Below are 15,938 nucleotides of genomic sequence, written 5' to 3' on the forward strand. Positions count from 1 at the left end.
TTTTCCGTACACAAACAAATTATGCACCACCCCGTGATAGGCAATTTGATAAAAACCTCAATCTCATGTGTAAAGAATTTCACCGTCTGATGACTTACTCACATTTCGGGCCGAAAACTCATCGGATGCGTAACCGCTTTTTAATCTCAACAACAGTGTTGAAAATCCAATCTTAAAGCAATAATTCATTCATGAAGATTAAGGCAGCAGATCAACGTACCCAAACGTATTCAAAACGCATATGAGGTTTCTGGCAAATTTTACGCCTTTTATTTTTAATATTTTAGTTGTTGGTATTTTCTTATGCTACTTATGATTGTTCAAGCAAATACAATAATAAATCCCTAACGAAATTCATAATCTCCAGAAATGAGAAACGCATAAAATTGCCAAAAATAAAGCACTACCAAGAATAATCAGGCAAGCTGAGGAAAACAGCAATTGGAACAGAAGCAGCAACCAACCACAAATACCGGACCAAAAGTGGCAGCAACATTAAAAAGAAATTATGCATTCCTACCAACTTAGCAGCTCGAGAGCCATGAAGATATAAATTTGTGATATTTATGAATATGAATGCATTAAATGCATGGTGCCTTTACTTAGTACCTATATATAACTTTATCTTCACATAAGTAAACAAATTTAACATGCAAAGCTGCAGAGCTCCATTGCAATTCGTAGTGCCGCCAATGATTTTTGGCAGTGCCATTATTTCGATGCTGTGGAAAGTGCTCTTGAGATGTGACAACATGCTATACATATGGATATGGATTATCCGCGACATATTTATCTTGTCTAAAAAAAATTATTATTGAATATGTCAATTAAAAGTTTTAAAACTTAAAAAATTCGAACTTAATTTGTTGTAAACTCCTTATCCAAAATATAAAAAATATAAAAAATAGACAGTAGGAATTACTAATAAAGAACTGTCAAAATAATGGTATACAATTTCTCTCTACATCTTCCTGTTTTCCAAAACTACAGGTTATAGCACTTAAGCATGTCGAAAATCTATTCGAATTACAGATGTTTTATGATACGAAATATGCACTGTAACGCCTTGAAGGTAAAGGGAACGAAGATATACTGTAGTAGGTGGATTGATGATTACTTGACTTCACAACAAGTGGTAACGCCAGCACAAAATCAATTTTATTTTGTATATCTGGCAAATTTTAAACGACAAACTGTAAAAGTTTCGACTTTATCAGATGTTTGGTTAGGTTTAGCTTTTTGTAATAATTGAAATAGTGCACCTTGGTGGTTTCTTATAAAATAGAAAAAATTGAATATCGTTCAGTAAAAAAATTTCTCTATTTCCTCGAGGAAATGAACAATAATGCAATCAAATTGGAAATGGATTCTGTATACGGCAATCTACCACCATCTTTAACAACGATAAAAAATTAGAAAGTTGAAATTAAAAGTGCTTTTGATGAAGAGCTTCCGGGTCGTCTTAAAAAAGTCACAACTGATACACATTGAGAACATCCCTGATATTGTGTTGTATGATCCAAAAATTAAATTGCGTGAAATAGCAGAGATGACAAACATATCATATGAACGTGTATCGAATATTTTACATAAATATTTGGGTATGAAAAAGCTTTAGGCAAGAACTCGGTGCCGTATTTGCTTACAAATACCTACAAACGACTACGTTTTGAAATATTTATGCATAATCTAGCTGACAGTAAGCGAGTAGAGTTGCGTAGTGACAATTGGTAAAACATGAATCCATTATTTCACACCTGAGCGAAAACAAGATGCCAGAGAATGGATAGAGCCCATTCACCGAGGATAATGCTCCTAAACGTCCACAAACTCAACAATCCGCTGGTAATAATTTAGCTTCGGTATTTCGGGGTTCACATAGAATAGTTATCATAGACTTTTTGAAACAAAGAAAAAATAACAGCAGACTATTATTGCATATTATTGGATTGATTGAATGAGGAAATTAAAAAAACGAAGAAAAATTTTTTTGTTTTTACAAGATAACACACCCGTTCACATGTTAATGAAAGTCATGATAAAATTAAATGAAATACGGTACGAATTGCTTTCTCACCCACCGTAATCTCCAGAGTTGGCTCTCAGTGACTATTACTAACTTTCCTAACTTGAAAAGATGGCTCCAGGAAAAGACTCTTGCATCAAATGATGAAGTGGAATCGGAAACTGATATTTCAGAGAACTTAAAACAGAGTGTTATATAGAAGGTATCCAAATGTTGATAGATCGTTGGACTCGGTGTGTCGAGTTAAAAGGGAACTATATTGAAGCACAAAATATAATTTTCTAAAAAATATACCCCTAGTATATACCAGAATATCTACAACGACCTGGAATTGAAATAAGTAATTACAATGCTTTTTTAGAGATCACTGAAAGTCTACCAATATTATGTTAAGTCTGAAGAAAAAATACTCAGATATATAGTGATACGTGAAATATATGCATATATATTATGCAAAAATTGTTATAATTTAATTCATTGTATATTACATGTTTTTAAAACTATAAATTTGTATATATACTAAGTATATTTCCAGTGGCATTTAAAAAATGAGTATATAAGGTGTGTGGCTTTATAGATAGTGTTGTTGGCTTTCTATTGATGCACAAGATACTCCTTTTTAAGGTCTTGTTCGTAAAACACAAAAATTGATATATTCCGTAGTCCGTAGTTCGCAAAAGTTAAATTCTTCTAACTTTGGTAGTGAGTCTCTTATTGGACGTCTTATAAATTAATTGCATTGCGGTTATTCGTATTAAAAATTGTGGTAAGCCCTTAACGGTGCATATGGCCGACTATAATTTCTTATTTATTGCTGATTTATATTCTCTTATAAAAGATATAATATTCAAAAAAAAAATTGTAAGAAAAAGTAAGTCTTAAAAATTAAGTTGAGAAAAAATTCGCATGTATTTTTCAAACTCAAAATGGAGACACAAAAGTCACAGCAAAAAGATTTATGCAACGAGCCATTCTATTCTTGAGGTCTCTTACTTGTAAGAAGATTTTTGTAATTTTTTCTTGGTCATAATTTTTGAAAAATGTTTTTATGTAGTCAGAAAATTTTTTTCTTACTCGCTATCTTGTATTTCACCAACTTTGTTGTTATTTTTTCGGTTTTCTTCTGGGTTTTGTTATTGCTGTCGGAGTTTGTACTGATATTGTTTCAGAAGACTACAAACTGCTTCATATACCTACTACTACTATATTTCCTTTACATTTTGTTGGTGATGTTTTTTATATTTTTTAGTGTTCATTAAAAATTATCATAACATATGAAATGAATGCCGTATTGAGCTGCCAAACGATTCGTACTTCGCTTTCAGAAACACACATCGAAAGAACTCAGCTCAGATACTCGTATATAGAAGCGGGAACTAAACAAATTATGCAAAATGTCAGCAGAGCAAAATAAGAAATGTCGCTATAAAAATATCTTCGCAAAGGTTCTAAGGACGAAACGTTTGTTACTCTTCTACTTTGTAATAGAAAGGTAAAATACATATATACACAACACACTGAACCGTATGCAAATTATGTATGCCAGCAGAAAAATACAACAGCCTCATGAAACAACAAAAGTCTTCAAAAGTGAAATATATATATATATACATATATGTTAGAATCAGAAAACGTAAAGAATTAATGATAAACTAACGCGCCCAATCAAAATAGATTGGGTGCGAATAAGTCAAAATTGAGCACTTCTTTTATTTTGGAAATAATTGAATAACTCTGTATACATTAAAGGAGTGAAAATATACCTTTGGCTTAGTCGTAGCTTAGACGTCTTCTAGACAGAACAATCTATATTTGAATTTATATTTTGGTCTCATATCTATTGGAAGAACTGTTAAAAGCCATACAAGCTACAGCATGCAATGTCTTATCAACTAAAAATCCAACATATTGGCCAACTGACCTACCGAAAAAACCGAATCTGATTGATACCGATAAAATTTTTAAACATAGAAAATGAATACTAACTCTCCTCAGATTATTCATTTCTGCACCTCTCTATTAATGAGAGTGCAATCATAATTCAGCCAAAGCCCTACTTAATAAATAGATCTACTAACTGGAATTACTTCACGCTACACCTTGAAAACACTCTTAATCTTAACTCAGATCTAAACTCTGCGACTAGAGTAGATGATGAAGGTCTTCTATTTACACAGCTGATTTAGAAATCAGCATTGATGAATACTTCTCAGTTCTCTTAACATCAGGTTAGACGAACCCTTCTAAAAGAAATTGATAAACTTATATGGGAAAAAAAGGAAATAGTATAAAAAAAAATGGCAACAAACTCGATCACTTATTAATTTATTAATAATGTTAAAAACGATAAGACACAACAAAATTTTAGAAGCCCTTCCTATGATAAGCGTACAGATTACTTATTGTGGAAACCCTTTAAAACCGTAAAACAAACAATAAAGTATAATTCTATTAAAGCAGATGATACAGCATGCAGGGGCCTTGCAAAAAGTTACCGACTGTGGATTCAAAGTACTTAATAAATGTATTGAACAATTTGGTTTCATATATGGCATTAATCATATCCGAAGTATATCCGAATGTTTATATAGTAACCAGAATCATGTTCAGTTTCAGTCAGTACAGCGTGTGCGGAAAGAAGCTCCTCAAACTTAAAATTGATTAAGACATATTTGAGAAGTATGATGATCTAAAAGAGACTATCTCCATTGGCAAGTCTATAAACTGTATCGAAAATAGTATCTGGTGCAAATTATAATATAATTTAAATAAAAGTTGAGTGAGGCTAAAAGTAGGAAAATTTATTTATTTTAATTTGATTAGCAATAAATCTTCCATACATCCTTCGTTGTATTAGTGAATGTAACTTATTTAATTTTATACGTGGGTAATAAAAGGGGCCTCGCAATTCTGATGTTGCCGAAGTCCAGAGTTGGTGTTACTCCGCCACTGACAGCATGGGCCAAAAGTGATGAGAAATAGTTTTATTACTTTAATAAATTGAATTTTAGGCTGATCATATAGCCGTTTCGAGTATTGTTAAATATTAGTCAGCAGTGTCCGTTTCGAGTATTGTTAAATATTAATCAGCAGTGTTCTTGGAATTATTTCCTATACTAAATTATTAGTAAATAATTTTTTGAGACTGTAATTACCAAGGGTTGAACTCGTACCCTGCCAAATTTGAAGCTCAGAGTCAATATTCATTAGTCAATTGACCCAAAGCCGCACTTGACTTGTGTGTTCGAACTTGAAGTTTTGTTCGAATTTGCTGTTTAGTTTTTTTATTTTTAATTTTTAAATTTCAATACTGATACTATACTTCAATACTCTCAACCGATTGATAGAATTTTTATCACAAATATTCTCTCTATAGAAGATAGTACGGCTTCTTGCATCGTCTACGGAACAAATGCCTGTTAAGCACTTGACGTACGTACCCATAAATTAACGACTATGGGTACGGCAGTATAATCGGTAACGTCAAATGGTAATGGGTAATACAATATAAGTCAAATCAAATTACTTCCAGAAAATATGCATTCCCGAAAATGCATTTAAAAAATGGAGAATCAAACACTAGGGCATCCCCCAGAGTGTTTTAGATAAAACAAACTTGCAAGAAACTAGGACGAAAAAGAAATTATATAGAAGTTCAGATGACAATGTCTTTGTTCTTAGCAACAATTACCTAAACTAATAAGAGGTTATTAATTAAAAAAGTGTAATTAATCTGTAGTATTAAAGCAGTTAAAATGTACTAGTTAAGGCATGGCTTAACCATCGAGTAGAACACGAGGTAGATAAAAAGTGATAAATGGTTTTAAGTGTTAAGGGCTCATTTTTATAAGCTCCAGGGTATTAATCGCCTTATGTCTTCATATGTACAATATATGTAGACGTAAAATATATGTAAAATTAAAATCTTAATATATTCTACATATATGTTTTTATTTTTTTTTTAATATTTAATATATTAGCCATCTGTTATTTAGACATAGTGGCTTCTGCTCTTACTACTGGGCTATAAGACTTGTTTCGTCCTGCGTTAAATATGTGCATATATCACATAAATATTTACGGATACAAATGAAGTTCCTTCAATTCGTTTCTTTTTGTGGTTGGATGTATTCATATTAACCATTCAAACTGATCTTTCTGAGAAATGCACAGTAATTATGCGTTTGTATCCAAATCCCATGCCAGGAAAAAGCAAAGAAACAAAATCGAATGAAATGAAAACAAACAATTCTGAAATTCTGAAAAAAAACACATGCTTAAATGCTTATTTCATATCGTTTTGAGTTATAAAATATATTATTATAATCCTATAACTGTTCTCGCTGACATGCCTAAATGAAAATTATTTATTCTGTCTCGTTTGTGTGGCATTGCATTCCAAGAGCTGCTAAGGAAGGCATATTTTACGGAGCTTAAACGGTATTCAAATTATAAGTCTCTGACTTCCACACTATTGAGCTGCCTGAAAGTTAAATGGCACAGATTCGAGAAGAGTTTGTGATGTTTCACAAAAAAAAGTGAAAGAAAAATTTTATTATTTTTAAAATCAATAAAATAAGAAAGATTATATTGCAAAAATTAAAAGCTTATAACGAAAAATAAATTGAATTAATATAGTAAGTTTTATTAATAAATTAATTCATTACACATGTATACACTTTTTCCTTCATTATTCAACAAATTATATGATGAACTTGCAGTCTCAAAAAATTATTCACGAATAATTAAATATAAGACCACCGATAGTTCCAAGATCATTATTGACGATGGTTATTTGGCAATACCCGAAACAACTACACGAATTAATTAAAAATAATACAAAAAGTATTTATCTATTGAAAATAACAGTTTGTATTAGTTTAGAGTACACATTTTTACTGTTTATAATAATATAGACTCTAATAACCCTGGCATTTTTAGGTTATATGTTCACTTTCTGGAGAATACATAGACAAATAGTGTTAAAGTGGAAACTGTTAATAAATATTTAATAAATAGTCATGCGGGTCACACCTAGCTTCCTAAATGAGTAAGTTTCAAACATTTTAAATATGTTCAATGGGGAAGGGTCCTTATGACGCAGATGATAAGCTCCATTTTCTGTATAATGATTAGAATATAAAATAATTATAAAAACCTGATAACATCAAACAAAATGTAAATCTGATTACTGGGACAAACTTTGCGGAAAGGTTATTAAAAACAAAAATTCTCTGCTTTATAAAAATGAAATAATACCTATATTCCAAACAGATTAACCCTTCTCTTGTCTTAGTATTTCAAGGGTATAATTAGCATTTATTCCAAAAAAAAATCAGTTGTTTTATATATAATAAACTAATTTATGTGAAAGCTCTTTGTATGGTAAATTATTCTCATTAACGGCGTTATTGAGCAAGACTGTCTAATCGGGGGATCAGTGGAAACATAGTATTAAAATGTTTTTGGAAGCTAGAGGACTGCTAAGTCGGTAAAGATTTTTTCTAAATACAAATTATGAACTAATAAAGTTTTAAATTGTTAATAGTTAATTTATAATTTAGAATTTTATATAGTATAGTAATTATAAATTTTTTTAGAATTTCGAATAAGGTGTCAAAACTAATGAAAGCTGCCAAATTTGAATCGTAAACCTGCATGTTGATACACAGAACCAAAGTAGACTCAATTTGCGTTTATTAACTCATTAGTGTCTGTGATCACTTGGATGATTCATGACAAATGTTCCATGATATATAACAATGAGTTATTTAGTTAATTTTATAGGAGTACTGTATAGGAGTATACAAAACTTAATTGTAATCAACATTAAAAACTTATAACTTTAAACCTTTATATATCAAGGAGTAAGATATATGGAAATATAGCGTAGCTGAAAAAGTCCATACTCCAAGTCCGTAGCCAGAAATTTACTTCTTATAATTTTTTACTTATTAAATAGTCATGATACATTGGTCGTAATTTTTTCTTACAGAGTTGTAAAAACCAGCAATAGGTCTGGTTGAAACAAACTGACATCACTTTAAAAATATACTGAATAAATAGAAAAAAATACGGGTATTAATAAGAAATATGCGTATGTATAAGTATGCTTTTTCGCTTCAATTCGGGGGGAGTTCTTCAAATTCTCAAGCCCTTATTGGCCTCCTGCCTGACCGAGCGTACCCGGAAGCACAAAAATTGTTTCATTTGATTAAAAATAAGTCAACAGTAAGCAGCAATATAGGGAAAAATGTTTCAAAGAATTGTTTCAAAATTTTATTGTATTTGGAATTGTTCATCTGTATGCATCATAACAGCACTTCTGCGAATTTCAATCGACTAAAATGACAATTGATTTAATTGCGAGCTAAAGATTTCTTAAGCTTAACTAAGAAAAGTGCATAAGTGGACTTGAGTGTTTATTCAGGAATTGAAGTATAGCAAAAAAAAAAAAAAAAAAAAAAAAAAAATCAATTAAATAAATGAAACAACAATTTTTAACGAGCTAACAATATTTAAATAAAAAGAAGAACACAGCCACCAACGCAATTTTGTGCAAATCAGAATACTGAAATCTTAAAGAAAGCCGCCTTTCATCAGCAGTAACAACGGCAGCAACGAGTACAACAAAAACAAAACAACAACAATTGGCAACAGTTGCCGCAATAAAATTGCAGCAACAGCAAACAAAAACAAAACAAAAAAAAAAAAAAAAAAAAAAAAAGTATATAAGAAATGGCAATTTTAATTGTGGCCAAAAGAGATTTAAAGCAATTTTTTTCTGCGCTGACTTGTCTTTTTTTATTGCAATTGACTGGCATGTCAAAGCGTATTACTCTCGACTTGGTTCCAGCGGATCGTTGGAAATACACAGCTACACAGCTACACAGCTACATGGACGACAAACAGATACATTCACAGTTGCTGCAGAGTTTCTGCGTTGCAGATAAACTGCATAACTGAATATGCAAAACACGTACATTTGGAACGTGATGAAAATGTTGAGAATGTTTTCTGACAGCCACAAAACGGTTCAAATGATTGAAAATTTAGTGACAACAAAGCCAACAATAAAAGGAATCAAGCTCAGAATCAGAATCAGAATCATCGTCAGTCTTAGTCTTCTTCTTAACTGAGTGCCAAAGAAACGAAAAGCTCATAAGGATAATTACGACTTTATGTATATGAGTGGGTATGTGGGTATGTGCCCGCATGCATTCGCAGAAGATATAAAGATACATATGTGCAACAGATTTTTTTGTGATAAAATTTATGTTTTAGCACTTTGGCTTTAAATTATATGCAAGAATGCATGCCAAGTCAGCACGAGTAAAGACGACTTAACCAAATTGTTTTTGTGCAACAATTCTCAAAGGCAAAAGAGTATAGTTGGAATAAAAAACAAAAAATGATTTTAAAATAAATTTTAATCAAATATTTAAATATATGCTTTTACATATCTTGGTTTTTTTTTTTTGAAAATTATTTAAAGTTTTATTATTATTATTTTTTTTTTTTTTGAATTTCATAACAAGTCGTGGTTTAAGCTTTTGTCACGTGATGCTACAAATCATCGTCTGTTACACAAAGAAGCTACTTAACAAATGCCGCTCATTGTCAGCTGCTGTTGCTAGAACAACACCAACATTACCAACAACACCGAAAAACAACTGCAGAAAGAAAACCTATTATAAGACAAGATATACAAATACGGAATGAGAGTTCCACAAAAATAAACTCAAAGATCACGAATTTCCTTAAAAGTATCTTTTTAAAATCAAATGGGAAAAAACCAAACCAAAACTCCAGCACAACAAAAACAAAATTGTTTTCGTAAAAGTCGTCGAAATGAAAACTTGTTATAAGCGTGAAATACTAAAATACTAATAAAAAAAAAAAAGAAACAAACCAACAAAAAATAAAAGGAAAAAAAAAAATCTAAGAAGGAGAGAAAATATTTCAATCTTGAACAAAATAAATAAATTCCTAGAAATGAATTTGGCAGCATTAATCAGCCACTGCAAAAATGTATCTCTTTCCGGTTAGCCGTCTTGTCTTTATGTGAAACTCCATTCTATAAGTTCTATTATTTGTCATTGTGTAGCCACAGTATATAACACAGTATAACACGGTATAGTGTTATTTTCGTTGTACAGAATTTACTTGCTTAAAGTATGTGCTTGCATATATTAACTTACCCGAAATACCAAACTCGAACTAGTGAACGTTGGTCGATTGTCATTTAAGTCCAATACTTCAACACGCAGCAAACGTATTGACTGCTTTGGTGGATTACCACCATCTGTAGCCGCGACAGCCAAACGATAAATACTGCGCTCCTCATGATCCAACACGACCCGCGTGCGAATTACACCCGTATTGGCATCTATGCTAAATAGTCCAAAACCATCTGAATCACGACCCTTCAGTATGGAATAAGTGATCGATGCATTCTGACCATTATCACGATCGATAGCACGTATGCGCACCACTTCAGTGCCAGGCGGCTGTTCTTCGCGTACACTAACAACATCCTCTTGCGGATCGACTATGTCCGGTGCATTGTCATTGACGTCAGTTATATGCACCTTAACCGATACACGTGCACTGCGATAGGGTGTGCCCTGATCTCGCGCCTCCGCTACCAAATCATACAGTGCACGCATTTCACGATCAAGCGGTTCACGCGTTATAATTTCACCTAAAAGCAACAGAAGTTCATATTATTTTTTTATTATTGAAAAGTAAAAATAAATAAATAAATAAAACAATAAAAATTAAAATAAATAAATAAAACAATAAAAAGTAATGGTAAAAATATTATAGATGTATTTTATAATAATATTAATAAAATAATATAAATTATAAATGTAATTATATTGTAATTATAATAATAATTATAATTATAATGTATTTATTATTATAATTATAATTATATTGTAATTATAAATTAAAATTTTTAATTATTATTAAAATTAATTTAATTTATTTAATGTTGCGTGAAACCGTCTAAATCTAATTAAGGCCGTGTGCGAGTTCGAGTAAATTGATGTTAAATTAAAGGAAATAGTAAATTATGTCGGTATGGCAGCGAATGTTGGTATTTACCAGAATTTCGAATAGAGGAAATTAGATTAAAATTAGATGTTATCATTGTAAAAATTTTATAAAATGTTTAGGAAATAAATAAATAAATTTGAAAAGTTTTAACTTAAAATAAATAAATAAATAAATATTTACATAAGTGCAGTGCAAAAAATCTCTAGGAAATTTTAATTTATTTTACCTCAATTTCAATCAAATTCAATGAAACTCAATCAAACTCAGACTGCAGATACTGTAGAGAAGAGAGACAAATTGTGTGTCATGTGCTTTAGGAGTGCCCGGCACTGATACAAAAGCGGAAGAAACACTTTGGAGGATATTTCAAGGATCGTAAGTATTCAAGACATGGAAAGGTAAGCTCTATACATTCTTTCATTAATGAAATTGGACTTGGAGAAACCCTCTAACCCGAGTAAGGGGCACAATAGATCTTTTAGGTCGTAGTGTACAATCCCTTCTCGCACACGGCTTACATGTAAATTGCTTTGTTAGTTACTTAATAACTAGTTACTTTTTGTTTGTTTAATTTATTGTTTTAATAATTTATACAATAAAACTAATTAAAGATTAATTAATTTAAATTTATTAATTAAAATTATTCTTCATTCTTTTATTATTTTTTATCTTATTAATCCCATTATTTAACTTATTTATTTTTATTACCTTATTTAATAAATTATTCTTCATTTTTAATAGAAAAGTTTTTGAAGAGTAGTGAATTGAAACAACAAAATTTTATTAGTTTTAATTGAATTTTTGGCTGTCCAAATAGCAATTCGCTGCTGTTAAAAAGACACTATATTAAAAATGTTGTGTTTAAATAAAAAATCAAATAATTATTCGAAATAAATAAGAGATTAATGTTTGTATTTAATTTGCAGGTGATCAAATAGAAGTATAAACCTAAATTTTAATATTATCAATAAAATTGAAGTTATTTTAATACAATTTTTAAGGTCAATTGTAACAAAAGGAAGCTATTATATTAAAATAAAAGAGTTTTTAAATAGTAATATATCACAACTATAAAACTTTATTTTTAATTATTTGAAAAGCCTGACACTTGTAGTCCAACAATTATATAGTACATGAACTTATTAAACCAAATAACATATGATGATGGGTATTTGTCAACACTAAAAATAACTGTATGGCCAGCCAAAAACGTTTATATCACGATCTTGATAACACCTAATAGTATTAGAACAGCATAACAAGTTGCTAGTAAATGTATCTAAGCCATTTTCCTCGTTGCTTAAGGTTCTGAACACTAGTGTTGTATATCAAAACCTGATCCAAATGTTGTATATCAAAACCTGATCCAAATGTTGTATATTAACATATTTTTCTTTAAAATACTCGAAAGAGAATTTATACTCACTTTCAACTTTACAAAATAGTCCTTATGGGTTAGACCTAGTGATTAGAAATTTAAAATTTCAGATTGACTTGTAGTTAATATATGGCGACTTTAGATAAGGATCATAATTAAATAATTTAATAGTTCCCCGATATTGAACATATAAAAACATATATATACAATCATACTGCTTGTCGACACCGTTCCACAATTTTACTCCAATACTATTTGATTGAAATTCTGAAAAGACTTGAGCCTTGGGTTACTTATTTGTTTTCCAACAATGATTACTCAGGCAATACAATGTAGGATAATACATTATAGGAGTGTTAAAAGAAGCGTTAAAATTCATTCAGATCTGAAAATACCACTCATCAAAGATGAACTCATTAAAATCAAATGCAAGTACAAACAAAAATTTGAAATTCATCCGAACCGAACTGGTAACCCGGTCTTCTTCAAGATCACGTAGAAAGACGTACCAACGCTCGGCCTTCTTCAAGATCACGTAAAAAAGACGTACCAACGCACTGATTTTTTTTTTTACTTTCATATATTTATTAAATTATCAACTTAAATTGAACTTTAATTTACTTTAGTTACTAAAAGAGGGAAAATCTTATATGGGTGGAGTACTGGGAAGTCTTTCCTGGACAAAGCAAAGCATAAAACTGATAAAACTGTACTCCTACAAAAATATCCTTAAATTCTCAAAATGTTATTTAAGGTTGATAACGGGTTTCATTACAGGTCATTATATTCTGAAATATCACCTTTATAAGCCCTGATTATCTGTTAATTCGAAACACAGATTATCCACGAAGATGAAGAAACTACTATGCATATTCTTTGTGTCTGGCTAGGTTTCCAGAAACTTGTTTCGTATGAAATTTCTGTCACCATAACAGATTAAGAGCTCTTCTCTAGATTTAGTTCTGGACTTTGTTCAGAAAGCTATAAAGGGCTTTGTGTAATCAATAATGAAATTGGTAAAATAGGACTCTTCTAGCCGGAGTACTGGCTGCTGGGCTATTTCACGTCAAAGCTTTAATGATACTTTAATTACTAGCTATTAACTTTAATTATTATCGATTAACTCCAATTATAGTTGTCGGTTAATTTGTTTGCTTTAGTTTTTTAAGATTTGAATATTTATAGAAATTCTTCTTATAAAAGAGATTCAATAAATAAAATAGACATATTGAAAAAAAATGTGAAATGAAAACGAATATAAAGTTTTACTAAACTATAATTCGAAAATTTTAAACAGTGTGGTATTACTTCTCACATAAAAGGTTTAAACCTTTTTAGATATGGGAAATCATTATATATTTCTGAGACTTTATGATACATTGTGACCGAAAATTTTTCGGAAATTCTCATTTAAAATTCGCGCGCTGTATATTTTTCGATATTTTAAGTTTATGTAGTTTGGCAGCACTGTCCTTAATTACTATGCCAAAAATGAGCGCGATCTGTCGGACAGTTCGTTTACGGCAGCTGTTGAAACCAGTTCACCTCAGTAGTGCGTTGCGAAAAAAACAATGGAAAAAAATATTGAACAAAGAGTTTGCATCAAATTTTGTTTTTCGAACGAAATTTCGTGTGCAGAATCGTTGCGAATGCTACAAAAGGCTTATGGGGAATCAGTTTTATCGAAAACTCAAGTTTATGAGTGGTACAAAGCCTTTCAGGACTGTCGTACGACCGTCGAAGACATGCCGCGTTCTGGACGACCTTCGACCTCTACCACCGACGAAAACATTGAAAAGGCAAAGGAAATCGTGTTCAAAAATCCTCATGTGAGTGTTAGAGAGATAGCACGAGAGCTAGGCATCGGTCGTGAGATGGCTCGTTTGATTTTGGTGGACAATTTGTGTATGCGACGTGTCAACGCCCGGCTTGTTCCGATTCACCTCAATTTGTTCAACATTATCAACGATTTTAAGGCCAAACATTCAATAAATACCATCGAACAGCCACCGTATTCACCTGATCTTGCACCGTGTGACTTTTTCCTGTTTCCCAACCTCAAATTACCACTCAGAGGAACGCGTTTTGAATCCATAGAAGACGTAAAACAGAATTCGCAGAGGGAACTCAAAGCCATACCGGAAAGCGCCTATAAAAAATGTTTTGATGATTGGAAGAAAACGTTGGCATTTGTGTATCGCTTCTAATGGAGCATATTTTGAAGGAGATAAAATAAATATTGATGAAGATTAAGAATTTTGCGTTTTATTTAAAATTTCCGGAAACTTTTCGGTCACAATGTACGTCAGATAATGCCGAACAAAATAATTAAGCGTAATTCATACTTTATTGTGAAAACGTTAAATGCTCCTCTATTAAACGGTTAATTGACGGCATTATGACGTAGTCGGGTAAAGTGTGAGTACGGTAGGAGAATCTCTAAATAAAGTCTTTCTACATACATATCAAAATACTGACTGGACTAGTTTAAGCGGAGAAGCGTAAGCGGGCATGCGTTAAAGCTCAAAATAAGATTCAGGATAAGCCAATCTTATGCGATTTGCATATTAAATTGAAATGCGAGTATACGTATATGTAATACTTGTCGCTACTGTTTAATATTTTGACATTGAATGGGCTCTCTGAACGTCTGGTGTACAACTGCAAAATGAAAAATTCTTGCAAATAATATACATAAAAAATGAAACAATGTATTGCATATGTGACATACACTATATATGTTGTATATATAGTTGTATGATTGTATGATTGTATGATTGAATAGGAAAGAAATTGTTGATAATACTGAAATATAAATAGGTTTTCATGTTTCATGTTAATACTGTGCGATATTCGAATAGGAACCGCACACACAGTGGCCACAAAATGCCATCATTGGTGACATTCAATTGACGGATGACTTGACAGCATCAAAACTGTTGTTTTTCAAACACTAAAAATACGTTCGCCATAAAAGTATCTAGCTACATATGTGTATGTTTGTCTGACTATGTAACTAACTCACTCGCTCTTAGATAAAAATGCATACCTCTATATCTATTTATTTGAAGTTAAGTGTAGATATTCTACACAATTTGATGGCATCTGCGATTTGATCCACTTCATATTGGATCGGTGCATTTGGTTTGGTACGGATTGGATTGGTATGTTGTTGTGTTATGGTTTCGTTTAGATTGACTTGGCTTGACTTGGTTTCGCTTGCACATATTGCACTTTAGAATTGTTCATTGTATCACGGCAGATTGAATTTGATCGCATCTCATTGTGTGCCTAGCGTAAACACACAACAGGTTTACAACTTTACGGTCTGATCTATGAATGCCATAAAAATCTTGCATACAGATTTTTGCATTATATACAGGCAGTCTAAACAGACATAGACGTACTACATGTATATGGTATATATGAATATACGCATATATGTAAACGTTCAGTTATATTAACATATAT

At 31.2% G+C, this 15,938-nt stretch overlaps 1 protein-coding gene across 1 annotated transcript in view; it reads right to left on the bottom strand.

Moving 5' to 3' along the window:
- LOC119688241 (protein dachsous) overlaps nucleotides 1–15,938 on the bottom strand; it is a 154,234-nt gene that overhangs the window by 18,906 nt on the left and 119,390 nt on the right. The window contains exon 8 of the mRNA XM_038102921.1: nucleotides 10,228–10,730. Coding sequence (XP_037958849.1) covers nucleotides 10,228–10,730 — 503 coding nt within the window. The remainder of the gene's footprint in view (nucleotides 1–10,227; nucleotides 10,731–15,938) is intronic.

The sequence above is a fragment of the Teleopsis dalmanni genome, chromosome X (assembly GCF_002237135.1).
Source record: "Teleopsis dalmanni isolate 2A chromosome X, ASM223713v2, whole genome shotgun sequence".
In the NCBI taxonomy this organism is placed as follows: Eukaryota; Metazoa; Arthropoda; class Insecta; order Diptera; family Diopsidae; genus Teleopsis; species Teleopsis dalmanni.